At 45.3% G+C, this 27,746-nt stretch overlaps 1 protein-coding gene across 7 annotated transcripts in view; it reads left to right on the top strand.

Moving 5' to 3' along the window:
- TBC1D1 (TBC1 domain family member 1) overlaps nucleotides 1-27,746 on the top strand; it is a 160,328-nt gene that overhangs the window by 86,705 nt on the left and 45,877 nt on the right. For 3 of the 7 annotated variants that reach the window (XM_083158483.1, XM_083158497.1, XM_083158504.1), the window contains 2 exons: nucleotides 5,375-5,491; nucleotides 6,284-6,423. In XM_083158483.1, coding sequence (XP_083014609.1) covers nucleotides 5,375-5,491; nucleotides 6,284-6,423 — 257 coding nt within the window. Of the gene's footprint in view, nucleotides 1-3,057; nucleotides 4,745-5,374; nucleotides 5,492-6,283; nucleotides 6,424-27,746 lie in introns of those variants that run through there. The other 4 variants (XM_083158492.1, XM_083158524.1, XM_083158523.1 and 1 more) reach the window with 3 other exon arrangements.

Raw genomic sequence — 27,746 nt, 5'->3', positions numbered from 1 at the left:
TTAAGAAGATAATTGAATGATTTGTATGTAACTGCAAGTCTCCTTTTATTCACCAATTGCATATTGCGCGATAGGTTATCTGGCAGTGGGAGTGGTTTGGCCGAGACAGGAGACCGGTTATAAGTAAGCAGGCAGTGGTTGGGTGCTGGACAGTTCTGGAGAATTCTGCTGCAGATTGTACTGGTGGGGTTCATGTATCTGTGTAGACTTTAATGGGGGGAATTAAATTGTGCCACATGTACCCTGCTTACCATCTATAGTAATGGGCATCTATCGGAGCTATTAATTTGTTGCACCAATCATATGCCCATTACCTGCAGCGCACCCATTTTTTCTTGCAGCCTCCGAAGGGTTTTCAATACACACGCCATATTTGCCGATTTAAAAAAAAATAAAAAATACATTTCGGAGAGACAGCAGCAGGAGGTGCTGCCAAAGATGTGTACAGCGCTGAGTGGGGGCATTTCTAGTGCATACCAGGAGCGTGTCAGACACCGCCAGGTGGATCTGTTGTGCTGTGCAGCTAACCCTTCATGCATAAATGATTTATCACATCATAGAAAACAGAACTGTTTAATCATCTATATCAGGTATGTCCAAACATTGGCCCTCCAGCTGTTGTGAAACTAGAAGTCCTATCATGCCTTGCCACAGTTTTGCTATTAGGGAATGCAAAAACTATGGCAAGGCATGCTGGGATGTGTAGTTTCACAACAGCTGGAGGGCTAGTAGTTTGGACATCTATATCCTTCTCACAAACACATATATTCAAAATGTTAAAAATACTAATGCAGATACCACAAGGTCAACCTTAAGATGTCGGCTGGCAACAAGTCGAGGTTAAAAGAATATCGACATTCAGAGAATGTTGACATTAGTGTAAGGGTGTGTGTGTGTGAGGGCGGAGGAGGGGGGTGGGGTTAGGATTGTGGCATTGGGGTTAGGCAGTAGGGTGAGGGGGAGGGATTAGGGTTAGCAATAGCAAAGGGATACTTACCAGAATGCTGGAGGATCAGAAGTCTGACACTAAAGTGGCAGTCACATGACCACAGGATTCCTAAAGCCTCAGCTGCAAGAAAAGAGAAGTCCCTGCTGGACCATATCAAAGCAGTGAGAGATTCTTAATAAAGGCTGTGCGTATGCGCACTAGGTCTAAGCAGTGTAGGTAGGTGTGCATTGGGCTGCTCAGAAAGCACTGGGCATGCCCCAAAATGGTGGGATTTGCCACAAGGCCACTCCCCCACCCATCTATGCCCCTTTTTCATCTGTGCACATTGGTCCTGAATTCAAGTCGCAAAGTTGTGAGATATGCCTGGCCACATTGAGAGGGGTGGCAGTTGGTCATCGCAGGGCCCCCAAACACAGGTGTTTGAACTGGAGTAGTACTCCTCCATACATTTTGGCCCAGAACAGGTTCAGAAACCCATTTCCTGATCATGTCATATTTAATTAGAGGTTCCTGCTTAAAAATAGCACTGATTGTGGCATTATGTGTATAAGGAGCACCACTATGTGTCATTATATGAATAAGGGGCTCTACTGTGTGGCATCATTTGTATAAGGGGTAATTCTGTGTAGAGTTACGTGTAAAAGGGGTACCACTATGTATTGTAACAGTCACAACTGTGCTGCATAATTGAAAGTACTATTGTATGGCTATGGCCGTTCCCCACAAAATGACTCCCTTTCTGGATCAAGATCTCCTGATTTTAAAATAGGGCATTGGTGCCCCCACACTATCTAACACAAATCTCTAGTTACAGCACTGTGTGTGTTACAGATAGGGGTGGGGGTGTTTATGACCAGTGATGATATTGGTAGACCCCACAACATATCCCTTTTGAGTGCCAATATCTCTGTGATAGATGTGCAAAGTATCCGCTAAAAGTGCCAGCATTGCTCACATTTGTTATATAAATTCAAATAATTTTTTTTTTTTGTAAATAAGGTAAACCTTACAGTTCAGTATGAGAAATGCAAATGTTTGGGTAGCAATTTTCACACACATTTTGACAAATTCACTTGGCACTCAAAGGGTGAATTGTGCCTGGGCCCCCATTAGCCTTAATATGGCCCAGGAGGTATGAGTATTACATAGTTAACCGTGTGTCTGATTCTGAGGTGGGAATAAATCCAAAAAGGCGATGTAACTGTGCGTCTGGACATACCATGTTGTTGTGTAAGGAAATACTGGCTGCTTTTTCATGCAAATTTCTCATCTCTGCATGATTTCAGTATGCTCAACCTGCAGTGTTGCATGGTTTTACCAAGCTGCACAGTTACTTGCTCTTTCCTTGCCTTCCGCCCACCTCCGAATCGGGCCCGTTTATAATTACAGAATGTACAGATTGTATGGTGGGAAGAGGGGATTTTACCACACAGTTTGCATAGTATAACTACAGATGGTAACATACACACTTTTTGATGCCAAACGTGTACTGCAGTTTGTCAGCACTGTGCACTGTCCTATTCCATGGGTCAATATTGACACTTGCTGTGTACATTGGAAACGTGGCTCATTCTTGCTGTCCTCTTACTTTTCTTTTCCCTTCTGGCATAGCTTCAGAGTATTCTGGCTAAGGAAATCTAGACTATAATATACAGTAATGAGATTTCATATACATAAACCCAGAGTCCAGGGGGTTCCAGAAACGGTATGCGGTCCCTGGGTCAACAGTCTAGGCCAGGGCTGGGCAACACCGGCCCTCCAGATGTTGATGAACTACACATCCCAGCATGCCTTGCATCAGTTTCAGCATGGCCACATAGCAAAACTAATGCAGAGCATCCTGGGATCTAGGCCAGGGCTGGGCAACACCGGCCCTCCAGATGTTGATGAACTACACATCCCAGCATGCCTTGCATCAGTTTCAGCATGGCCACATAGCAAAACTAATGCAGAGCATCCTGGGATGTGTAGTTCATTAACATCTGGAGGGCCGGTGTTGCCCCGCCCTGGTCTAGGCCAACCACTAATGTTCGACATTGACTAGATCCACACCTGCAGATGGTTGACATTGACCTGGTCAAAGTTTTTCATGTTTTTTTTTGTAGACTGACTTGGTTCATACTTTACTATCCAAGTGGGCATAGAAATAGAATACACAGGGTTTGTATTAAAAGTAATGAGACCAAATTCGGGGGAAAATATTTATTGAAGATATCGCTACAAACAATTTAAATTCTTCAAAATAAGACCCTTGTGCGTCAACACACTTCTGCCAACGAGTTGTACCCGCTTGGAAGGCGCCCTGGATGTCTTTTTCCGGAACGTCCAGCAGCGCATCCAAGCTGCTTTGACCTTTGCTAGCGTCCCATGGCGGTGTCCTTTTGAGGGCTGTCTCCACTCGGTGGAACAGGAAAAAGTCAGCCTGGGCCAGATCGGGACTGTAGGGGGGCTGGGGAAGCGTTGCGATGCCGTTTCAGGCCAGGTAGTTGTTGACTACGAAGCAGGTGTTCCTGGGTGCCTTGTCATGATGCCGCTTCCAATTGGCGGCAATGCACTTTCTGGATCATGGCCAACATCTCCACAGCCGATTTTCCGAGTCTCACACAGAATTTAATGGTGTAGCGCTGTTCGATAGAACTTTGCATTTTTAAGCTTCAACCAAGCCTAGGGACAGGGATTCACTAAAACCACGATACGAACCGCACGGAAGCTCGTAGATGACTGTTGCTTGGTGCATTTTGAAGCTGACTTCCCCCTCCATCAAACCCGCCTGGATCATGCGCACTGCGACGTACAGTTGCACCAGTAAAAAATAGGTCTCATTACTTTTATACAAACTCTGTATTAGTGTGCCAAACACAGCGAGGCACCGTGCCCGAAGCATGGCGAGCGCAGCGTTCCAAAAATAAAAAAAAATAGAAAAACTTGTGTCGATCTTGTAGGTGTAGACCCCACTACACCGTATTCCTTCTGCACTGTCTCTGTAAAGGCAGGGGTGATTCCTGAGTGTTACTAGTATAGTGTAGGCATTGTGCTCTGGAGCATTCTAGGTAATGGATCTCCTGCTTTACTTATACCCCGAAATATGTCATTGAGGACCTACAGCATTTGTCTTACACGGCTGTTTTATCCTTTGAACAAAATGTGGACATTTCTGTGGCTGAATTGACAGAAACCCGTACTCCGCTTTAGTTTGTGTTGGGAATTGTAAAACCCACAGTTCTGAGTCATACACAGGGTATTTAAGCTGGTAAATGTTTCCCATTCACTTTTCGAATTTGAGGTTCGAACTTTAGGCACATGGTTTATTAGACAGATTTGTTCTAATTTGTTTATCATATGCAAATGAACGTTTTAAAGAAATTAAAGAGCTGAGAATCTAAAAATGGTCCTTTTTTTTTTCTTTCAAAGTGCACTAAAATCAAGGGCAATTTATGCCCCCATAAATATTGGAAATCCTCTCCATTTTGAGTACATGAACACTATATATAATTGCCATTGTTATTGTCCCATGGTCTGAGATGACCAAAAATAAATGTTCATTGTGTTCACCTAGAGTACGATATAATCCTTACCTCTGCTGAAATCTCTTTTCACCCCCTCCCCTCCCTCCCGGGCTGGAATGCTGGTGTCTAGTTCCAGCACAGCTCCCAGCCAGCAGCCTGACAGCAGCCCAGCACCGTGCGAGGGAGCTGCCCCTTCGCCTCCTGTCACCGCCGCCTCTTCCCCTATAGTTCTCAAAAAACTAAAGCACAACACCGGCGGGGATCCAGGTGGTCCAGGCACACACAAGAGGTGAGACCACACTCCTGTGGGTTTTGTCCAGCATGGTTTGTGGCCTGGCTGTCATTTAAAGGTGACCAAACTTTTATCCAAAGCCTTTATTGATCTGTCTCTGCATGTCAGTGAGGTTTGTTCTGATTTTTGCTGAAGAAAAAAAAAATTGACTTTATGTATATTGTCCTTTTTTTGTTTTGTTTTTGCTTTAAATTTTTTTTTTAAACTAACGTAACTTGCAGTGCTTTTAATTTACAGCTCAATACCAGGAATTCCTGGGTTGAGGGATTGTAACCTATAATTAGTTCGGGCTTGTCGATTAATATCTGTAATAATGGCATCGGAGTGTCAGATCTCTTTATTACTTCTTTATAATGAAGTAATGGCGAGATCATTGAGGAAACCTGGCTGTGTGGGTGCCTGCTGTTCTATAATCTGATGTGAACAGATTTGTCCCAAATTAACTGTTTTAATATTCATTTCTGATTTAACAGAATGTAAATGTAACAACAGGTTTTTTTTTTTTGTGTGTGTGTGACTCTGACTGCAGATTGCTGTATTAGGCTGTGCGTATGTCTTTTATATTTCCTCTATGTACCTTTTGGCTTCTTATCGTTTCTTGTTTGCTCCTGTTACCTGCGCTCTCAGCCTTTTCTACCGTTCTTCTCTGCGAAAGAAGCTTCATTCTTCCTCCTCCGTCCCAAACTTTCTAAAGTTTCTGGCTCCTGTAGCCGAGAACAGTACAGCGGAGTGTGGCAGAGAACGGTAGGTCACCTGACTCATCCTGTGCACGCTCACATCCTGTCTGTTCCATTGTCTTGTTTGTAGGTTTCACTTCCATTGTTATAAACCAGGCGAGGTGCTCAAAGGAGAGATGGGCATTCCTACAATTAGGAATAATCTAGCAGATTCCCCTTCATTCGCCGGCCAGAGAACAGAACTAAAAATACAAATTGCATCCATTTCTAAAAAATATTAATGGAAGCAGAAATCTTTGTGCTTTTGATTATGTACAGGTTCTCAAAGTTGGTCCTCAGGACCCCACACAGTGCATGTTTTGCAGGTCTCCTCACAGAATCAAGTGAAATAATTATCTCCACCTGTGGATCTTATAAAATGTGTCAGTCAATAATGAGCGCACCTGTCGGGTGACATGGAAAAAATGAACTGTGTGTGTGTGGTCCTGAAGACCGAGTTTGAGAACTACTGTTGTGCAAGATTCTTACCTCAGATGAATGAGTACCAACACTTTATTACATGAATTCATGTATATTTAAATTGCCTGTTTTATCAGGAAGCATGGAAAGAAAAGAATTGAAGTGACCCAATGTTGGTATTATCTTTTTTCGATTTAGTACAGACTTTATCAAAAAGCAACACCATTTATGATCGCGCTCTTAAAAAAAGGCTAAATCCTCCTCACTTTTTTTAGATGAAGTACCGCCAATTACCAGGTATAAGTCATCCTGACAGGCTTTGTACTAGTCAGTACATATTGAGTTTGCATATTTTGTTTATATGCGGGCACTTATATACATACATTGTTGTCTCTTGCAGTGATTTTGAGTGTAAGTCAACTCCTAACGAAGTAGGAAACAGTAGTCCGGTGAGGACACGCCGACATTCTTGGAGACAGCAGATCTTCCTGCGAGTGGCAACCCCCCAGAAGGGATGCGATTCTCCCAACCGATATGAAGGTAATGGACACTTTATCACTTTGATTTTACTTGCATTATTGCTGTCGGTGTTAAGCACAATATCTACTTTTGTACTGGACCATTTCTTGATTAGCACCACTCTGCACCTTTATGCAAGTACATAATCCACCCTGGAAAAGTCAGGATAACTGAGATACCAGAACTTATCACTGTGGAAGCAGCCATTTTGTAGACCGATCCAATATCTGGCGTAATTAGTTAATTTCGCTCCGAATGAACTGATTGGTTACATTTTTATTTTTTGGTTCTGTCCAAAAATGTCTGCCTTAACTGTGAGAAGCCTCAGACACCAAGCAGATTACAGGTGTTAGTAACACGAAATGTTCCAGCCAAGTGTCTCTTCCACATCTTTGTCTAATCTAGAGATGTGCACCGGAGATATTTTTGAATATTTGCGTTTTGGATCTGGATCTCTTTTTGTGTTTTGTGTTCAGTGGATCTGTATTGGTTTTGGCAAAACCGTCCTTTCGTGTATTGGATCGGTATTATTATTATTGTTATTATTATTTTTCATAACTGCTAAAATCACAGAATTTGGCGGATTTTATTGTTTTTTGTTTTGGTTTTACAGTATTATTAACCTCCAATAACATAAATTTCCCCTCCAATAACATTAATTTCCACTCATATCCAGTCTATTCTGAACACCACACTATATTGTTTATAGGCCAAAAGGTTGCACCGGGGTAGCTGGATGACTAAGTTAAGCGACACAAGTTGGCAGCACAAACACGTGGCACTGCAGTGGCAGACAGGATCAGCTTAATTATGTAAAAAGAAAAATCTCTAAAGAGCATATAATGCAAATAAAAGTGGTGCAAGATGGAATTATCCTTGGGCCTCCCGCCCACCCTTGTATAAACAGGAAATACACACTTATTATTTCAGTGACCGGAACTGCCACAATGAATGGTTTGTTTGGGCCCCCACAAAACAAGCTGCCAATGATCTTTGCCTGCACAAACTGGCTCTGTGCAGGCAAGATTCCTCATCCCCATCAATGTGTGGAATAATATGGCACATTTGGCAGCAACCTATGAATTTCTACAGCACAATTGGCAGCTGTAAGAGTTTTATACCGCTTTAACACCCAAATTTTTGTCTTTGACCCGGGTTAGTGACGGTGTAAATGGGGTACCTTATAAAAAAGAAAAAAAGGGTGATGGGGCAGTGTAAATGGATATCCCAGGTCATTCGACGCAGGGCCTGTTTACACTAATGGGGGAGCCCACCCTCCCGACCCCGGTGTCCTGCGATCAGTATGGAGGTTGGGCAGGGGGCGCACAGCCTCCACTACTGTACTGTGCAGACAGCAGTGGAGCCAGGGAGGAGGTGAATGGATGCCTGTGTGCAGCATCCACTCACCTCCCGGACAGCGGCTAGGGAGGGTGCACAGAGGCTGGGGGCAGCCCAGTAACTTCCCTTGTTCCAAATACCGGGCCGGTTCCAAGATTTTGGTGTAAAAGGGCTATTAGTGGCACATATGATGTGTATTTCTACAGAACTCTTTGCACAGATTTGTGGAATGTAAATTGACCTAATTAGCTGATCGTAGGCTATTATATGCTAAGCTTAGCATAAGGTGAGGTGGGGTGTTTGTTTTCCAGTAGTCAGGAGACTTCCTGTGTAATGTGAACTTCTGAAGGACATTCTGAAATGTATTGTTACACAGTAATATTGTGCACTCTGATATGTGTATACAGTATATATGTGTACTGGGTGGACTAATAAAGTGTCTCTGAATAATGTAAATAAACGTACTACTACTAATGTATTCAAACTTTCTGGAACCCAGGCAGTCCTGGTAATGAGGGGGGGGGGGGTTTCTCCCCCGGTTCTCCCCCTGAGTGTGGGTCGCATTCCTTTTCCTAACTGTTGTTAACCTTTGTGGCATTTGACTGTATCTTTGGATGCAGAGCAGCTGGTGCAGGTGGCAGAATCGTTCCTGATTTGCACCAATGTGTTGGTGATTTGGAGTGCTGTTTACTTTGTGCCCTCATGTGATAGTTTTGGGTCCCTTCTTCTGCAAAAATGTGCCCAGTGGTTTCCTCCTCATGCTCCCCAGCTGCTGCTTCCCGGACCTCCCCTTCCTCCATCCTGCACTTACAAGAAGTTCTTCACGGACTCCGACTCCTGCTTGCTGAGTGCTGGCTCCTCTGAGTCTGACTGCAGTTGCCGGTTTCTTCTGCAAATTTCCCACAACGCAGAAGCCCCAGGAGATGGGTGTGCCCCTGATGCAAGTCATGTGCCCCCTATGGATATCTGCATGCAGATGAAGGAGCCAGGAGTGCATCCTGCTGGTGGCAGCGCCACCATCACCGTCGGAGAGGCAGAACACTGGGGAGGGGGCCGAGCTGTCCATTCAACAGATTTTTAAAGACTCCTTGGATCACTGACTGGGAGACCAGAGAAGACCTCAGCCTGACTGTCAGCAACATGGAGTCGTGGCCCCATGCTGACATGGCAACTACCCACTTTAGGGTCAGGACCCACAGTTTGGGAAATGCTGCTGTAGTATCTTCATGCTTAATGTACAGAACGTAAGCATGGAAACCTAAACCATGTTTAGTGGGATTCATTTTGTTTCCCTGCTATGTTTTAGAATACATACAGTATATAACTATAGGAACGATTACAGTTCTTAAACAATGTGCAATAAAGTGTTGTAACATACTTAATTTAATGTTGCAAAGTAGTGGCTGGCTAAACAAATGTTATATATTAGATTTGCAGACTAGCACCCTTTTTTTCTGACATAACACAGAAAAAAGGCCTGAAATTATTTACTGAATATTGTGTCTAGAGCAGTGGTTCCCAATCTGTGTGCCTAGGCTCCCTGGGGTGCCTCCGGACACTTGCAGGGGTGCCCCGGGTTGGTGGTGCTGGACAATTCAAATTATTTATGATCAATTATTTATGGACAAAACCAGTGCTGGTGGCTGCCAATCATAAACTATGTGTACAAACAGAAGCAAATCCTGCCTTTTACCACATAACTGACCCTAACAATCACTAATAAACACAATCTACTTAATTTTATATATATTTTGTTGGGCCTAGGGGTGCCGTGAAAATATTCTAATACTCTAGGGTGCCTTGATTCGAAAAAGATTGGGAACCACTGGTCTAGAGCCATGTGTGTTTTTTTCTTACCAGGATGTGACAATAGGTGAGGGACGGAAGTTGTTAGATGCCCTCACTGCGTTTAAAAAAAAAATATTAAATTGACATTATTACTTTACAGAGGTGTAGGTTGTTTTAACTTATTGCAGCTACATTGTACCCTCACCGCATTTTGGGCACGGTGGCTCACTTCACTCGGTATACGTGGACCCATTGCATGATGGGATAAGTCAAAAAACAGAAGTGGTTCTAGCAGCAACCACTGAATATTGGCCAACCTCCTATCCTGCCCCCAGGATGTGTGTTTTAGAAATTGTACTGCCTGTTATTATATACCGGAAACCATCTATTCAGGATAGCCAACTGCTCATGGGCCAGTGGTATGTGCTTGCTCGGCAGGCTAAAGTGTGCCAGTTAGCCCAACCACCCATCCCTGCCGTGCCGAGTTTACATAACTCTCAGTATGTGGCCTCAGTTGATTTATCTTTTTTTCCAAATGTCGGCGAAATCTCTTACAAAGAAATTAAACATAGAAACATAGAATTTGACGGCAGATAAGAACCACTTGGCCCATCTAGTCTGCCCCTTTTTTTAAACATGTTACCTCAAACCATATTTGATCCTTATTTTTATGTAAGGATATCAATATGCTTATCCCAAGCATGTTTAAATTGTACTACTGTATTTGCGTCTACCACCTCTGTTGGGTGGCTATTCCACTTATCTACTACTCTTTCAGTGAAAAAATTCTTCCTCACATTTCCCCTGAATCTTCCTCCCTCTAGGCCTGGAAGGGAACACAAACACTTCTTTACTTCCCAGACAGCGGAAGCCTTCAGATATTTTATCTCCAGCTAGATTAAATAATTAGGATCTGATCGAGAAAATAAATTTCTCCTATTAAAATTGTGCTGACTTGCCTGAAACGTGCCACATGGAAAACAACCAGAGCACACTGACATTGCCCATAGCACTGCTGCATTTAGTGTAATCACAGGCTGCTCTACAGTAACCCGCCTCTCCTGTGATCCATATGTAAGGGAAAACCTCCCCATAATCACCAACTAATTCTCCATAGTCCTCATTTCCCTCGCTGCCACCCCCAAAGACTTTAGACTTTATACATACATGTACACACACAATACCATTCAAAAGTTTGGGGTCACTTAGAATATTTCTTATTTTTGAAAGAAAAGCACTGTTTTTTTTTTCCAATGAAGATAACATTAAATTAATCAGAAATACACTCTATACATTGTTAACCCTTCGCTGGTAATCCCAAGAATTTTCCGGGCTATGCCTTAATGCCCAGACTGGCAAACCCAGAAAATTCTCGGGCGTTTAGCGCTGGGTAGCGCTGCTGAATCAATCACTGAACTTAGCTGGCTCCCTCTCCTCCGCCCGCCTCCCCCCCCCCCCCTGTTCTATTACAGCCTGTGGTGCCGGCTTATGACAAGCTGGGTAGCCGGATGCAGGGATGGGGTACCAGGGCCGGGCAGTGGATGATGGAAGGTTCGGCAGCGTTGCCCGAACCCGGGGTCACATTGGTGGGGGGTTTTTTAGGGAGCGCTCCCCTGAAAATACTCGCCCAGTGGGGAGAGCACCCTAAAAAAGAAAACCACCACTGAAGTGGTAAATGTCTATACTAGGTGCAAATATCTGTTTTTTTTAAGGAATATCTACATAGGTCTACAGAAGCCCATTTCCAGCAACCATAACGCCCGTATTCTATAGTGTTTGCTAATCCTTTTTAGAAGACTAATGGATGATTAGAAAACCCTTTAAAACCTTAGTGCGGTTATGTTGGCACAGCTGAAAACAGGTTTGCTTGTTAGAGAAGCTATAAAACTGCCTTCTGTTTGAACTAGTTAAGTATCTGGAGCATCACATTTGTGGGTTCGGTTTTACTCTCAATATGGCCAGAAAAAGAGAAATTTCATGTGAAACTCGATAGTCTATTCATCAAGGGGAGAAGGAAAGACTAGGCTTGCCGTTATTGTGGTGCACCGTAAGGAGGTATTTTATATAAAATATAACTTTTATTCAATTATTCACTTAAAAAGCGACATATAAAACCAAAGACATACAAAATGGACAATTAACACAAAAGTTTTAAAATTGAGGAAAAGATTCCTCATGTAGTGAGACCCCAATGTCACAGTATCCTGTGTTTTTTGTTTGTCACAGCAGTGCGTCTTACTATATAGGGAGTAGTCTGCAGACCTGAACAGATCAGTGAATTCTACCCATGTGATAGTGTTATATCTGAGTAGCCTTTAAGTTACAATGATGAGTACTAATCCTCTAATTGCTAGGGTACTCCAACACTAGTTGTTTTAAATATGGTTATAGTGGGGAGATATAGTGATCTGTTAGGTCTAGTTCTGCTGAGTTTTTAGAGGCAGTATTACATGTGTGCTAGATGGCAGTATAACTGTCTGGAGGGTAATCAGCTGGTGTGGTGAATATATCACCTTTTCAATTCACAGGTGCTACCCAGCTGACCTTCCAACTGACTGACTTATAGATAAATCAAGAGATCCAAATTTGTAGCATATTCATGGTGCACATAGAATGAATTGGCATCAGAGGGGTTAAATGCTAATGGTCTCTCTGTTTGGGTAATAGGTAGTTTTAGGTGATGATATAACTGTCTGGAGGGAAATCAGCTGGTGTGGTGAATATATCACCTTATCAATTCATAGGTGCCACCCAGCTGACCTTCTAACAGACTGAGTTATAGATAAATCAGAGATCCCAATTTTATAGCATATTCATGATGCACATAGAATGAATTAGCATCACCGGGGTTAAATGCTTGCGGTCTCTCTATATAAGTGAACACTTGTAATACCCTAAACAATACTAGAATACTAGCCCTGTCACCCCCGACAGATCCGGATTACAGCGCACCCTTGATGCTGACAGATGTCCTGGCACCAGCGGGGTAACGCCTTCGGTCTGACGGCGGGTGTAACTGTCCCTAATCTGCAGAACTAGGTAAGTATTCACCATTTGTATCTGGACATAGGTGGAATGGGGGAGGGGAGGCACAGTTTAACAATGAACCATGTGCCTTCACCACCCACTGGACAGTGCCGGAGGGCTGCGCACACTGTTGTGACAAAACAATGTTCAATGACAAATCATAAAGGAGGACAATGGGGTGCAGTCACTAGGTGGACACGGTCAACGCGCGTGTCGCTGCTCGCTTCATCAGGACCAGTCCCCAGATATAACACTATCACATGGGTAGAATTCACTGATCTGTTCAGGTCTGCAAACTACTCCCTATATAGTAAGACGCACTGCTGTGACAAACAAAAACCACAGGATACTGTGACATTGGGGTCTCACTACGTGAGGAATCTTTTCCTCAATTTTAAAACTTTTGTGTTAATTGTCCATTTTGTATGTCTTTGGTTTTATATGTCGCTTTTTAAGTGAATAATTGAATAAAAGTTATATTTTAAATAAAATACCTCCTTACGGTGCACCACAATAACGGCAAGCCTAGTCTTTCCTTCTCCCCTTGATGTATTCAAATTTCTTGTCAAAAGGTAGCACACCCCGCCAATATCACTGATTTAAGTGTAATAAATACTGGGGGCCTCTTCCGATATTTACATTATCAGTACCTAGTGCGACGAGCCCAACTTTGTCTTTTTGTCGATAGTCTATTCTTGTTTTTTTTTTTTTTTTTTTTTTTTAAATGAAGGCTATTACATGTGAGCAATTGCCAAGAAAATTAACATTTACTACAACAGTGTGTACTACTCCCTTCAGAAAACAGGCTCTAACCAGAGTAGAAAGTGGGAGGCCCCGGTGCACAACTGAGCCAGAAGACAAGTACATTAGAGTCTATAGTTTGAGAAATAGATGCCTCACAGGTCCTCAACTGGCAGCTTCATTAAATGTTACCCGCAAATGCCAGTTCAATGTCTACAGTGAAGAGGTGACTCCAGGGTGCTGGCCTACTAGGCAGAGTGGCAAAAGAAAAAAGCTGTATCTGAGACTAGCCAATAAAAGGAAAATATTAATATGGGCAAAAGAACACAGATATTGGACATGCCATACCCTGTGGACAGCGATTGATTGGAGCAAATTTGCTCCAACAGGACAATGACCCAAAGTCTCTAAATTATGCAAGAACTGCAGTATTTAGGGAAGAAGAAGGCAGCAGGTATTCTGTCTGTAATGGAGTGGCCAGCGCAGTCACCAGATCTCAACCCCATTGAGCTTGTTGTAGGAGCAGCTTGACCGTATGGTACGCAATAAGTGCCCATCAAGCCAATCCAACTTGTGGGAGGTGCTTCAGGAACAATGGGAGGAATTTTTTTTCACATGACCTCATCAAATTAACAGCTAGAATGCCAAAGGTCTGCAATGCTGTAATTGCTGCAAAAGAAGCATTGTTTGACAGGCAAAACCAGGACAAAACTATTATAGCAATAATAAGTGTAGTCACCATACGTACGTTGAAAGCTTCGATCCTCCAATAGGTACATATCAAAATGCTCCATAGAGCTATATTACCCAACAACAACAAAGCCACTATGTAACAGAAGAGACGGGAATGTGCCCTAAGTGTAAACATCATACTGCAAACTACCTACACAACTTCTGGAACTGTAGATTTATTAAAAGATTTTGGTTCAAGCTTATTTACTCCATAGACCAGAACTTTTACACCAATGTCTGCCTTCACCCAATCCCTTTCCTTTTTTGCGAATTTTGATGCATGGTCCCTCACTTCACCCCAGATACACCTGATTCCTATCCCACTGCTTAGTCACTGTAGCCAAAATGATTATTTTGAATGCATGGATCACTACCCCATATACCTACTATCACAGAGGTGGAAACCCTACTCTTAAAGTATATGTACTATGACCGATATGATATCATATTGGTCGATATGATATCGACAAACCAATACACCATCTTCACGTTTCTACTCGGTTTGGGGACCATTCATCAAAAGCCATGACCCGGCCCTAAGAAATGATCTCTGCAAACTAATTGAGACACACATTGATGTTTGAAATGAAATATTATTAATGCCTTTGTACAACCATATGAAAAGTCATCTTGGTATCCAAAATCCCCCCCCCTTTCCTCCCTTCCCATACCTTACCTGTTCCTATTGTCTACAATTGTAAAGTGTGATAGGGTTCAGCTATACTTATCAACCTTCGATGTCAGCCAGAGGATTCATCTTCTAAGTGACGGCCGGAGATCAGTTGAAATGACACACACACACACACACACACACACACACACACACACACACACACACCAATGGAGTATGCTAGTCAGACAGTGATCTGAAGTTTAATCTTAGGGTGCTCATAGTTATACCAAAAATGTGGAATGCAATCCACGTCAGTGCTCATTAAATATTTATTTTGAAGTTTTAAGCTAAAGCAATAAATTGATACTTTTTAATAAGTTGTCAAAACAAAAGTTTGTTTATAATATAAATAATTGGATCAATGTTAATAAGCAAGCAGTCACTGTGCCGCCTCCTTCTGATTCTCGAAACATTCCAAAACGCTATTTTCATGCCGCATCTCTTGAAATCACCTCAAACTTTTCCATCTTATGCTGAAATTGAAATCTGTTCTGCTAGAAGCATGTTAAGGAAAATACTTCTTAAAGGGACAGTGATAGTTCTGAATAACGTATATAAAACTTAAACCTTCCATGTATATAAAAGGTGAGAATCATATCTATACTCTCAAAAGCAACGGAATCTGCTGCGCTTCATAAGAAACTGTAAATAAATAAAATAATAAATTATATTGAGAAAAAGATTCAACGTACAGCTACACTTGATTTTGGTACAGCAGCCTTTAAAGTGGGACCTAATTCCCTGTTACTTGGAATTGAGAGGATTTGTTACCACCGTTTTACTGTCAGTTCATGTGTCATTTTACGTTCTTTAATATGATGTTGGCACTGCTATATCATACCATTGCTGTTTGTGATTTTCATGTTGAGTCTGAATAAACATATTTTCTAAAAAAAAAATAAGTGTAGTCAAATGTCATTTGATAAATAAAATCTGTTTTCATGCAAAACACACAATTTCCTGGGTGACCCCAAACTTTTGAACGGTTGTGTATGTGTATATATAATATACAGTATGCTCACCCTTCTTCATAAGGAAAGAAGCAGGACCAGCACTCCCAACGTAGTTTATTTATAGCATCATAAGAATACATCACACACGGCCGTTTCAACTGCACAACGCAGGAATTAGGGTTTGGAAAAATGACGGTGCAAGGGTTGAAATGATCAATTAATTTGGATGATGATGGCTGCCAATTTTACTATTTCTTATATACTGACCAGTATACTGATGTCCTTTACAGCAGGAGAACTGTGATATCTAGCAATTATTTAGACGTGGACCCACAAGCAGGGACACATATATAATTGCTATAGATGCTCAATATTTATGAATAAATGCAAAATTGAGCATTGAAACAATCTGAAGTCTCACATACTGAAAATATTATTAAAAGGCAAGTACACAATTGACACAATGTGGAAATAATGCTGAATTGAATATCATAACAATTGGAGGTCTCATGCACTGTGAAATTTAATTGTAAAAAACATAAAATCACACACTATATATAAGGGCACGAATAAGCTGCTAAAATAACAACCAACCCTTCTGCACCTACGCTGCCCGAAACCAATATAGGGGGACAGCCCAATTACAACATCTTGCAGTATAGTGGATGGTAGATAGTGTATTGATACATTGTATGAAATAGAAAACCTTGTATCAAGTAAATGACACAGTGAATATAATATGAAACACATGGAAAACCATTTGTAAATATCACACTAGCTTCACCAGCAATTTTCGAAAGCCCAGGGATCACAGTAATTGATCCCACGAAACCAGATAGGGGTTCTATAGACATTAACGTACAAAAGAAATTCAATATAAGTATCTACATCCTGGTTTTAACCACATTTTCTAATTCTTTTTTGCACATCTTCACTGTCGTCTTATCTAATGCTGCTTTCCCATTGCCTACACGGGTAAAGACCCGGGTTTTTTTTAACGAGTCTTTAAACGGAATCGGGACATCTGTCAGAATGAACTTAGGTCTACAGTCATTAGGTCGACCCCACTAGGTCGACTGGCAGGAAGGTCGACCTGACTTATGGTCGACATGGGCCAAGGTCGACATGACTTAAGGTCGAATTTGCATAAAGGTCGACATGATGAAGGTCGACTGGTCATAAGGTCGACATGGGTTTTTCACAGTTTTTTGATCCGAATGTCGACACAGTCGACATGGACACAGTTGGCAATGCGAATCGGACCCTTGCATCGCTCGCAATGCTTCAGGCACGGTGCCTCGCTGCGCTCGGCACACTATTTTATTCTTCCACCACGCCCTAGTGGATGGTAGGGCATGAAATACCGCCTGTCGGCTCAAAAAACAGTGAAAAACCAATGTTGTCCTTCCTCATGTCGACCTTTATGCAAATTCGACCTTAAGTCATGTCAACCTTGGCCCATGTCGACCTTAAGTCAGGTCGACCTTCCTGCCAGTCGACCTAGTGGGGTCGACCTAATGACTGTAGACCTAAGTTCATTCTAATAGATGACCGCATCCCCTTTAAACGTGTAAGAGCCATAAAGCTCCTTTCCCACTGCAGCTTTTAAACGGTAAAACGACGTGGGGTCCCCCCCCACTGCCGTAACCAGCACCAGGCTGAAAGAGCCGGGCTGGTATTAAAAAAATCAGGAAACCTGACAAATAGGGGTTCCCTGATTTTTTTTTTTTTTTTTTTAAAACCAGCCCCAGGCTCCAGGTCCGGGGCTGGTTCCTAAAATACGGGGGACAAAATGACTAGGGGTCCCCCGTATTTCAAGAACCAGCTCCAGGCCAAACCAGCCAGCAGGGTAATGCCACAGCCGGGGGACACTTATGATATAAGTTCCAGCGGCCAAAGCATTCATCCCTACTGACCAGTCAGCCTGGCCAGGGTCCCTCGGGGAGTGGGGACCCCCCCAATGAAGGGGTCCCCCCCCCTCCAGGACTTACCTGACCAGGCTGAAGCCTGGTGCTGTCCCCAATGCCCCTGGGCGGTGGGCATCGGGCTGATGGAATGGTGTAAAAAAAAATAGAATAAAAACTATTGTCTTTTACTGTGGAACTATGAGTCCCAGCAAGCCTCCCCCGCAGGCTGGGACTTGGAGAACCACAAGTCCCAGCCTGCGGGGCATTAAAGGGCCCGCTGGCACTTGTAGTTCCACAGTAAAATAAATAGTTAAATAAACACACTGACACACGTGAAAAATAAAAGTTTAATACATACAAAGCCCACACATACTGATACTTACCTATCTTGAGCCCGTAGGTAGCCTTCAGTCGGTGTCGGCATCCGGTGTCGGTGTCCGGTTCCGACGCAATCCATAGGTGTAGCTGTGGAAGGAAACTATACTTACAAGTGTCCTCCGGCGAAGATCACGTCCTCTTCTTTCCATGTAGCATCCCCGGAACTTGGCAAAATAACAAACCGGCTTAACGCGAAACCCACGGACTGTGAGCAGGAGCCGCACGTGTGTTTGTTTATATCGTGCGGCTCCGTCCCCGAATGCCGCTATTGGCCGCCTAGTGGCCAATCAGGAGCCGCTAGGCCGCAAGGCGGCCAATAGCGGCATTCGGGGGCAGAGACGCACAATGTAAACAAACACACGTGCGGCTCCTGCTCACAGTCCGTGGGTTTCGCGTTAAGCCGGTTTGTTATTTTGCCAAGTTCCGGGGATGCTACATGGAAAGAAGAGGACGTGATCTTCGCCGGAGGACACTTGTAAGTATAGTTTCCTTCCACAGCTACACCTATGGATTGCGTCGGAACCGGACACCGACACCGGATGCCGACACCGACTGAAGGCTACCTACGGGCTCAAGATAGGTAAGTATCAGTATGTGTGGGCTTTGTATGTATTAAACTTTTATTTTTCACGTGTGTCAGTGTGTTTATTTAACTATTTATTTTACTGTGGAACTACAAGTGCCAGCGGGCCCTTTAATGCCCCGCAGGCTGGGACTTGTGGTTCTCCAAGTCCCAGCCTGCGGGGGAGGCTTGCTGGGACTCATAGTTCCACAGTAAAAGACAATAGTTTTTATTCTATTTTTTTTTACACCATTCCATCAGCCCGATGCCCACCGCCCAGGGGCATTGGGGACAGCACCAGGCTTCAGCCTGGTCAGGTAAGTCCTGGAGGGGGGGGGACCCCTTCATTGGGGGGGTCCCCACTCCCCGAGGGACCCTGGCCAGGCTGACTGGTCAGTAGGGATGAATGCTTTGGCCGCTGGAACTTATATCATAAGTGTCCCCCGGCTGTGGCATTACCCTGCTGGCTGGTTTGGCCTGGAGCTGGTTCTTGAAATACGGGGGACCCCTAGTCATTTTGCCCCCCGTATTTTGGGAATCAGCCCCGGACCTGGAGCCTGGGTCTGGTTTTAAAAAATCAGCGAAGCCCTATTTGTCGGGTTTCCTGATTTTTTTCAATACCAGCCCCGGCTCTTTCAGCCTGGAGCTGGTTACGGCAGTGGGGGGGGGCCCCATGCCGTTTTTTTTTTTAACGGGTAAAAGGGGTACCCCTTTCCCACTGCCAAAAAAAAGTCTTTTAAACGGGTAAAACTCTGCTTTTTACCCGTTTAAAAAAAAAACGTATTTTTAACCGGGTAAAGCAACCTGGAGCTTTCCCACTGCAGTCCCTGTCTGCGGCCCACGCTGGACCTCCTGCGCTGGCCGCGGCTTCCAGAAGCAGAACACGGCCGCGGCTACAGGAAAATGGCCCCTGGCCCCCTGCACTGAGGACATGTACTCAGTGCAGGAGGCCGGCGGCCATTTTCCTGTAGCCGCCTCCGTGTTCTGGAAGCCGCAGCCAGCGCAGGAGGGCTGGAGGAGGTCCAGCGCGGGCCGCAGACAGGGACTGGGTAAGCGCTCTCCCCCCCCCCCCCCCCCCCCCCTCCATGCTACCCCCAGCAATATCTATTACTGTGGGGGGCATCTCTCCACCCCTCCCCCAGCAATATCTGCCATTGTGGGGGCATATCTGGCACTGTGGGGGCATATGTGTCTGGCACTGTGGGGGCATATGTGTCTCTGGCACTATGGGGGAATATGTGTCTGGCACTGTGGGGGCATATGTGTCTGGCACTGTGGGGGCATATCTGGCACTGTGGGGGCATATGTGTATCTGGCACTGTGGGGGCATATGTGTCTGGCACTGGGGGCATATGTGTCTCTGGCACTGTGGGGGCATATGTGTCTCTGGCACTGTGGGGGCATATGTGTCTCTGGCACTGTGGGGGCATATCTGGCACTGTGGAGGCATATGTGTATTTGGCACTGTGGCGGAATATCTGGCACTGTGGGGGCATATCTGCCACTGTGGGGCCATATGTGCATTTGGCTCTGTGACGGAATTTCTGGCACTGTGGGGGCATATCTGGCACTGTGGACATCACATTGTGCGGTGTAATGGGCATCATGGTATGGGGCGTAATGGGCATTACGGTGTGGGCGTGTCTGCCACTGTGGGGGCATATCTGGCACTGTGGGGGCATATGTGTATCTGGCACTGTGGGGGCATATGTGTCTCTGGCACTGTGGGGGCATATCTGCCACTGTGGGGCCAAATGTGTATATGGCTCTGTGACGGAATATCTGGCACTGTGGGGGCATATATGGCACTGTGGACATCACATTGTGCGGTGTAATGGGCATCATGGTATGGGGTGTAATGGGCATTACGGTGTGGGCAGCATTGGGTAATTGCCATCACAGTATGGGGTGTAATGGGCATCAAGGTGTGCGGCATAATGTGTCATTAGCATCACAGTGTGCTCTCATTTTATTGGGGCGTAGCCCCCTACGACGGTGTGAAGAGCGCCCATAGGGCGTGATGAATCACCTAGTAGCTTTATATGTGGGTAGAAGTATTTTATATTGAATGTAGTGGAATATGGGCAACCAGTGGAGGGACTGGCAGAGGGGATCAGCAGATGATGAATGCATTGCTAGGAAGATTATTGCCATAGTCTCTTTACTGGAAGACCACTAAGGAGACTATGGCAATAATCAATGCGGGAGGTACTGAGTGCATGCATTAGAGATTATGCACTTTCTTGTGTAAGATAGGGTCGTATGGGCGCCGCCATATCTGTCAGCACAGATCACTGTCCGTAAAAGCGGCGCCGCAGGGGGGGGGGGGGGGTGAGAAGTCAGCCGGGCAGCATCTGAGCCATATACTAGTGCTCAGCGCTGCCTGGCTTTAAAAAAAAGAGTGCGTTTTACACGGGGTACTAATCCCAGAATCCCAGGATTGGAAGCTTCAATCCCGGGATTCAAATACCACCGATTTTAGGCCAAAATCCCGGGATTGGCCTCCCTACCCTCGACCAGTCAAACGATGAGAACGCATTCTTAAAATGTATTCTTATTTGGCTGTGCCCTGTGTTCTAGATCAACATCCCAATGATTACACATACAGTACTGTAGACCTACAGTAGTACTAGATCTGGGCATGTTAACAGCTATTGGGTGAGATTTAATAGGATGAGAGATTCAGAAAGTTAGAGATTTGGGAAGAAATCTGCTGTTTTTTTTTAAAGCGGCAATCATTTACACTGCAAAATCAAACTGGTTTTGCTGTGTAAATGATTGCTGCTTTAAAAAAAACAGAAGATTTCTTCCCAAATCTCTCACTTTCTGAATCTCTCATCCTATTAAATCTCACCCATTGTTTTATTCAAACATTGTGTACAATCCTAATAAAATAGTTCTGTCTTAAATGGTACTTTTATAATTCAACCACATGGTGGCGCTGTTGTACTTTAAATATGTTTCAGCAAATCTGTATTTAGAAATACAGAAAATGGTCCTGTCCTCTGTATATACAGGTTTGCTCTGTGTTTACTTCTCCTATACACACCATGCAGGATGTTTACATGGCAGACAGATACAGCACTCATTTCTGGCATAACTTCAGTTGATAGTAAATTTGGCAGGGAGATTTTTTTTGTCGGCAGAGACTACAGTCATTTGAAAGTGCTGGTTTCTCAGTGTAGCTGAAAACCAAAACACAGATAATGCTGGCTGTAAAACAATGTTCTAGCCCTTAAAAGCATGGTTCTCCTGCTTCTGTTACTTCATCCATTAATCCCACCTGTTATAAATGTGCCTATTGTCTCTGTCTTCCAGCAGTGCTGATAATCTCATCTGTTCTTGAGTTAATTTATCCAGTTGTCCATCATTTATTACTTTTGTTTCTATTATGTTGGCTCTCTATACCTGTTTACTAACAGTTTCTTATATAGCGCAGCATATTCCATTGCGCTTTACAAAAGATGAGTTCTACAACAAACAGGGTATTTACAGACAGTCAAAAGATAGGAGGGCCCTGCTGTCAAGCTTACAATCTACAACCTGTTGCATGGATGTCCTTCCTGTGATAATTCACTCAGAGCACAGCTGCTAGGGAGATTACAGGCAAAGCTACAGTATCTTAAGGCCCCCATACACTTATCCATTTTGGGCCGATTTCACACAATCCTGAAGGACCGAGCCAAGAAACCGGCCCATATCAGATGTATTTGACATCCTCTCCGACCCGATGCGTGGTCCTGTGCACATCAGGTCAGACCGTACAGATTGAACCTGCTTCAGGTTCAATTTATCGGATCGGACCCATCAGCAGAACATCGCGGGTGCATTTTAGCATCCATTATGTGTGCGGCGGGGTCCGGGCAGCTGGTAGCTGCGGGAGCTGATAGTGGCTGCTGAATGGAAAAATGGGTACTGCTTTCCTAGCACGGCGCCCGTCTCATTGATTGTATGCCTTAAGCTTAAGGTACTTAAGGCATACAATCAACGCGATGGACCCGATTTTTTAATCTCATGGATCTTATGCATCCATAAGATGCATGAGAACCATGAGATAAAAAATCGTGAGCCCCCCAATAACCATTGTTAACGCCACCAGCGAGGGGCGGTGGTACGCGTCCTCCGACCTTTTCATACCCCCACTATCCACGTCGGCGTGGAGTTGATTTTATATAGTGTGGCGAGCCCGAATCGTGGCGAGCGGACGCGGACTACTTTACATGTATTCTGCGTCCCCTCGCGGGGCTCGCTGCGCTCACCACGCTTCTGGCACGGTGGCTCGCTGCGCTCGCCACACTATATAAAATCAACTCCACGTCGACGTGGATATTGGGGGTATGAAAAGGTCGGAGGACGCGTACTGCCGCCCCTCGCGGGCTCGCTGCGCTCGCCACGCTTCGGGTTGGCATCAATAGTGGGGTGGCGTTAACAATGGGGGGGGGGCATTTCACCTACATGGGGGGGGTTAGCAATTAAAATTGGGGTTTTGGGGCCTTTTTACATTGATTCCAATGTAAAAATCTCATTGATTGCATCATCTCATGCATCTTATGCCGCACAAACACATAAGATGCATGAGATGTTCGAGATATCAGCCCCACACATACAATCTAGATCGTGGGCGCCGTGCTAGGAAAGCAGTACCGAAAAATGTTTTTCAAAAGACTGTCTAGCCCAGGCTTGTCCAACCTGCGGCCCTCCAGATGTGCTAAAACTACACATCCCAGCATGCCTTGCCACAATTTGACTATTAGGGAATGCTAGAATGATGGCAATGCATGCTGGGATGTGTAGTTTTAGCACATCTGGAGGGCCACAGGTTGGACATGCCTGGTCTAGCCGCTAGTCAGACTGACTAATGCTCTCAGCCAACCAGATGGAGGGCCACTGATTGGCTGAGAGAATATGGAGGCATCAGGTTGGACCCTACAGGTCTATCAGATTGGCACATCACTGGTGCTTTTTAGCAACCATGATGTGTTGGGTCTGATCTGTATATGTGTGCCAGCTATGAATCACCGCTGGCAAACACCTATGTGCAGTGGTGGGGTCCAGGCTGCATCTATTGCCCGGGGGATGTGGGTAATTGTGCAGCAGCGAGGCAGGCAGTCCACAGTGTCCAGGAAGCACTGAGCGGAGCTGTGGCAAGCGGTGGTCGAATTGACTTTTTTTTTTTTTTTTTTGAAAGACAGGACTGCGTTGATTGGCTGAAAGTGTGCTCTCTCAGCCAATCAACGTCTTTTGGGGAAATTTTTTTTTTTGGCTGCTGGCAGCAGGTCCACTCAGCGCAGCCCGGTACCACCCCTGCCCAGGTGGTTTTTTTATTTGTTTAACTCTCCTGCCCCCACAGCTCCCCAGGAGTTTCCATGGCATACATCGCATGCAAACAAATGGCACATCAAGTGCCAAATCGTTAGTGAGCTCTCCCGAGGAGCTGCCGTGGGAGCTCAGGGGAAATTGGGTCTAGTGTATGGGGGCCAGTACCAACCAGAAGAGGGCAGTATTGTTATGGGTTTGATACAAATCAGGTGTGTGTGTGTGTATTTACACAGCAGAAGGAGAAATTTTATTTAAAATATCAGACATACATTTTCTGATCCCTTTCCTGACTGTAGGAATTAATGAATGACATCATCTGACTGTTTTGAGATTTCTTCCACAACTGCTCATATTTTGTCTCTCTTGTATTCCGCCATCTCCCATGTTCAAACGCTGATTCCCCAGTGGTAGCACAGAAGCACCAATCACAGACAGACGCCCACTGGTGGCTGACCGTGCTGCTGCCTGACATTAGCTACATCCAGCCTCTTTTCCAGGGGCTACAGTTACACCACTGATAATGCTGCTGCCTGACATTAGCTACATGGGTATGGATCTTTGGATAGACAGCAACTAGGTCGACATGACTGAAAGTTGACATGGGGTTAGGTCGACAGGATCATTAGGTTGACATGTCGGCTCAGAGAAAGTGAAAAACCCCATGTCGACCTAATGACTCGGTCGACCTAATGACCCTTTTGACCTAACCCATTGTTGACCTTCATGCATGCCGACCTAGGGGTGTCGCCCTAATGCTTGTCAACCTAGTTGTTTAAGACCTAGTGACCGTATCCCAGCAACATCCGGTGCCGCCTCCAGGGGCTACAATTACACCACTGATAATGCTGCTGCCTGACATTAGCTACATCCAGTCATCTCTCAGCGGCCATATTTGTTAGTTCATTGATAATACAAAGTTGGGTTCACACCTGTACAATCGTCGGGCCATGTGATGTGATAAGTCATGTGATAACCGAAGAGTGTGTATGCAGCTCCTATCCTGTTTTGTCAGATGAAAATGCAGATTCAGTTTTGTGGGTAGTTTAAGTTTCATCCAATTCGATGGTACCTTATCGGAGAAAGAGGGGTAGTTCTCAAAGCATGAAGAAAGGGATAAAGAACGCATCTGTTCCGGTCATATAGTGTTTTGGAGAAATGTAGCCATCGTAGCTGAGCTGTAGCTAATGTCAGGCCGCAGCATAATCAGTGGTGTTATTGTACTGGATGTAGCTAATGTCAGGCCGCAGCATGATCAGTGGTGTACAGTAACTAGCCACCTGAGAGAAGACTGGATGCAGCTAATGTCAGGCCGCAGCATGATCAGTGGTGTACAGTAACTAGCCACCTGAGAGGAGACTGGATGCAGCTAATGTCAGGCCGCAGCATGATCAATGGTGTACAGTAACTAGTCACCTGAGAGGAGACTGGATGTAGCTAATGTCAGGCCGCAGCATGATCAGTGGTGTACAGTAACTAGCCACCTGAGAGGAGACTGGATGTAGCTAATGTCAGGCCGCAGCATGATCAGTGGTGTACAGTAACTAGCCACCTGAGAGGAGACTGGATGCAGCTAATGTCAGGCCGCAGCATGATCAGTGGTGTACAGTAACTAGCCACCTGAGAGGAGACTGGATGCAGCTAATGTCAGGCCGCAGCATGATCAGTGGTGTACAGTAACTAGCCACCTGAGAGGAGACTGGATGTAGCTAATGTCAGGCCGCAGCATGATCAGTGGTGTACAGTAACTAGCCACCTGAGAGGAGACTGGATGTAGCTAATGTCAGGCCGCAGCATGATCAATGGTGTACAGTAACTAGCCACCTGAGAGGAGACTGGATGTAGCTAATGTCAGGCCGCAGCATGATCAGTGGTGTACAGTAACTAGCCACCTGAGAGGAAACTGGATGCAGCTAATGTCAGGCCGCAGCATGATCAATGGTGTACAGTAACTAGCCACCTGAGAGGAGACTGGATGCAGCTAATGTCAGGCCGCAGCATGGTCAGTGGTGTACAGTAACTAGCCACCTGAGAGGAGACTGGATGTAGCTAATGTCAGGCCGCAGCATGATCAATGGTGTACAGTAACTAGCCACCTGAGAGGAGACTGGATGTAGCTAATGTCAGGCCGCAGCATGATCAGTGGTGTACAGTAACTAGCCACCTGAGAGGAAACTGGATGCAGCTAATGTCAGGCCGCAGCATGATCAATGGTGTACAGTAACTAGCCACCTGAGAGGAGACTGGATGCAGCTAATGTCAGGCCGCAGCATGGTCAGTGGTGTACAGTAACTAGCCACCTGAGAGGAAACTGGATGCAGCTAATGTCAGGCCGCAGCATGATCAATGGTGTACAGTAACTAGCCACCTGAGAGGAGACTGGATGCAGCTAATGTCAGGCCGCAGCATGATCAGTGGTGTACAGTAACTAGCCACCTGAGAGGAAACTGGATGCAGCTAATGTCAGGCCGCAGCATGATCAGTGGTGTACAGTAACTAGCCACCTGAGAGGAGACTGGATGCAGCTAATGTCAGGCCGCAGCATGATCAGTGGTGTACGGTAACTAGCCACCTGAGAGGAGACTGGATGCAGCTAATGTCAGGCCGCAGCATGATCAGTGGTGTACAGTAACTAGCCACCTGAGAGGAGACTGGATGCAGCTAATGTCAGGCCGCAGCATGATCAGTGGTGTACAGTAACTAGCCACCTGAGAGGAGACTGGATGCAGCTAATGTCAGGCCGCAGCATGATCAGTGGTGTACAGTAACTAGCCACCTGAGAGGAGACTGGATGCAGCTAATGTCAGGCCGCAGCATGATCAGTGGTGTACAGTAACTAGCCACCTGAGAGGAGACTGGATGCAGCTAATGTCAGGCCGCAGCATGATCAGTGGTGTACAGTAACTAGCCACCTGAGAGGAGACTGGATGCAGCTAATGTCAGGCCGCAGCATGATCAGTGGTGTACAGTAACTAGCCACCTGAGAGGAGACTGGATGCAGCTAATGTCAGGCCGCAGCATGATCAGTGGTGTTATTGTACTGGATGCAGCTAATGTCAGGCCGCAGCATGATCAGTGGTGTACAGTAACTAGCCACCTGAGAGGAGACTGGATGCAGCTAATGTCAGGCCGCAGCATGATCAGTGGTGTACAGTAACTAGCCACCTGAGAGGAGACTGGATGCAGCTAATGTCAGGCCGCAGCATGATCAGTGGTGTACAGTAACTAGCCACCTGAGAGGAGACTGGATGTAGCTAATGTCAGGCCGCAGCATGATCAGTGGTGTACAGTAACTAGCCACCTGAGAGGAGACTGGATGCAGCTAATGTCAGGCCGCAGCATGATCAATGGTGTACAGTAACTAGTCACCTGAGAGGAGACTGGATGTAGCTAATGTCAGGCCGCAGCATGATCAGTGGTGTACAGTAACTAGCCACCTGAGAGGAGACTGGATGCAGCTAATGTCAGGCCGCAGCATGATCAGTGGTGTACAGTAACTAGCCACCTGAGAGGAGACTGGATGTAGCTAATGTCAGGCAGCAGCATGATCAGTTGTGTACAGTAACTAGCCACCTGAGAGGAGACTGGATGTAGCTAATGTCAGGCTGCAGCATGATCAGTGGTGTACAGTAACTAGCCACCTGAGAGGAGACTGGATGTAGCTAATGTCAGGCCGCAGCATGATCAGTGGTGTACAGTAACTAGCCACCTGAGAGGAGACTGGATGTAGCTAATGTCAGGCCGCAGCATGATCAGTGGTGTACAGTAACTAGCCACCTGAGAGGAGACTGGATGTAGCTAATGTCAGACCGCAGCATGATCAGTGGTGTACAGTAACTAGCCACCTGAGAGGAGACTGGATGTAGCTAATGTCAGGCCGCAGCATGATCAGTGGTGTACAGTAACTAGCCACCTGAGAGGAGACTGGA

The sequence above is a fragment of the Crinia signifera genome, chromosome 1, assembly GCF_055691185.1.
Source record: "Crinia signifera chromosome 1, ASM5569118v1, whole genome shotgun sequence".
Classification (NCBI taxonomy): domain Eukaryota; kingdom Metazoa; phylum Chordata; class Amphibia; order Anura; family Myobatrachidae; genus Crinia; species Crinia signifera.
Note: the sequence above shows the minus strand (reverse complement) of the source record. Positions and strands in the feature narration are given on the sequence as shown.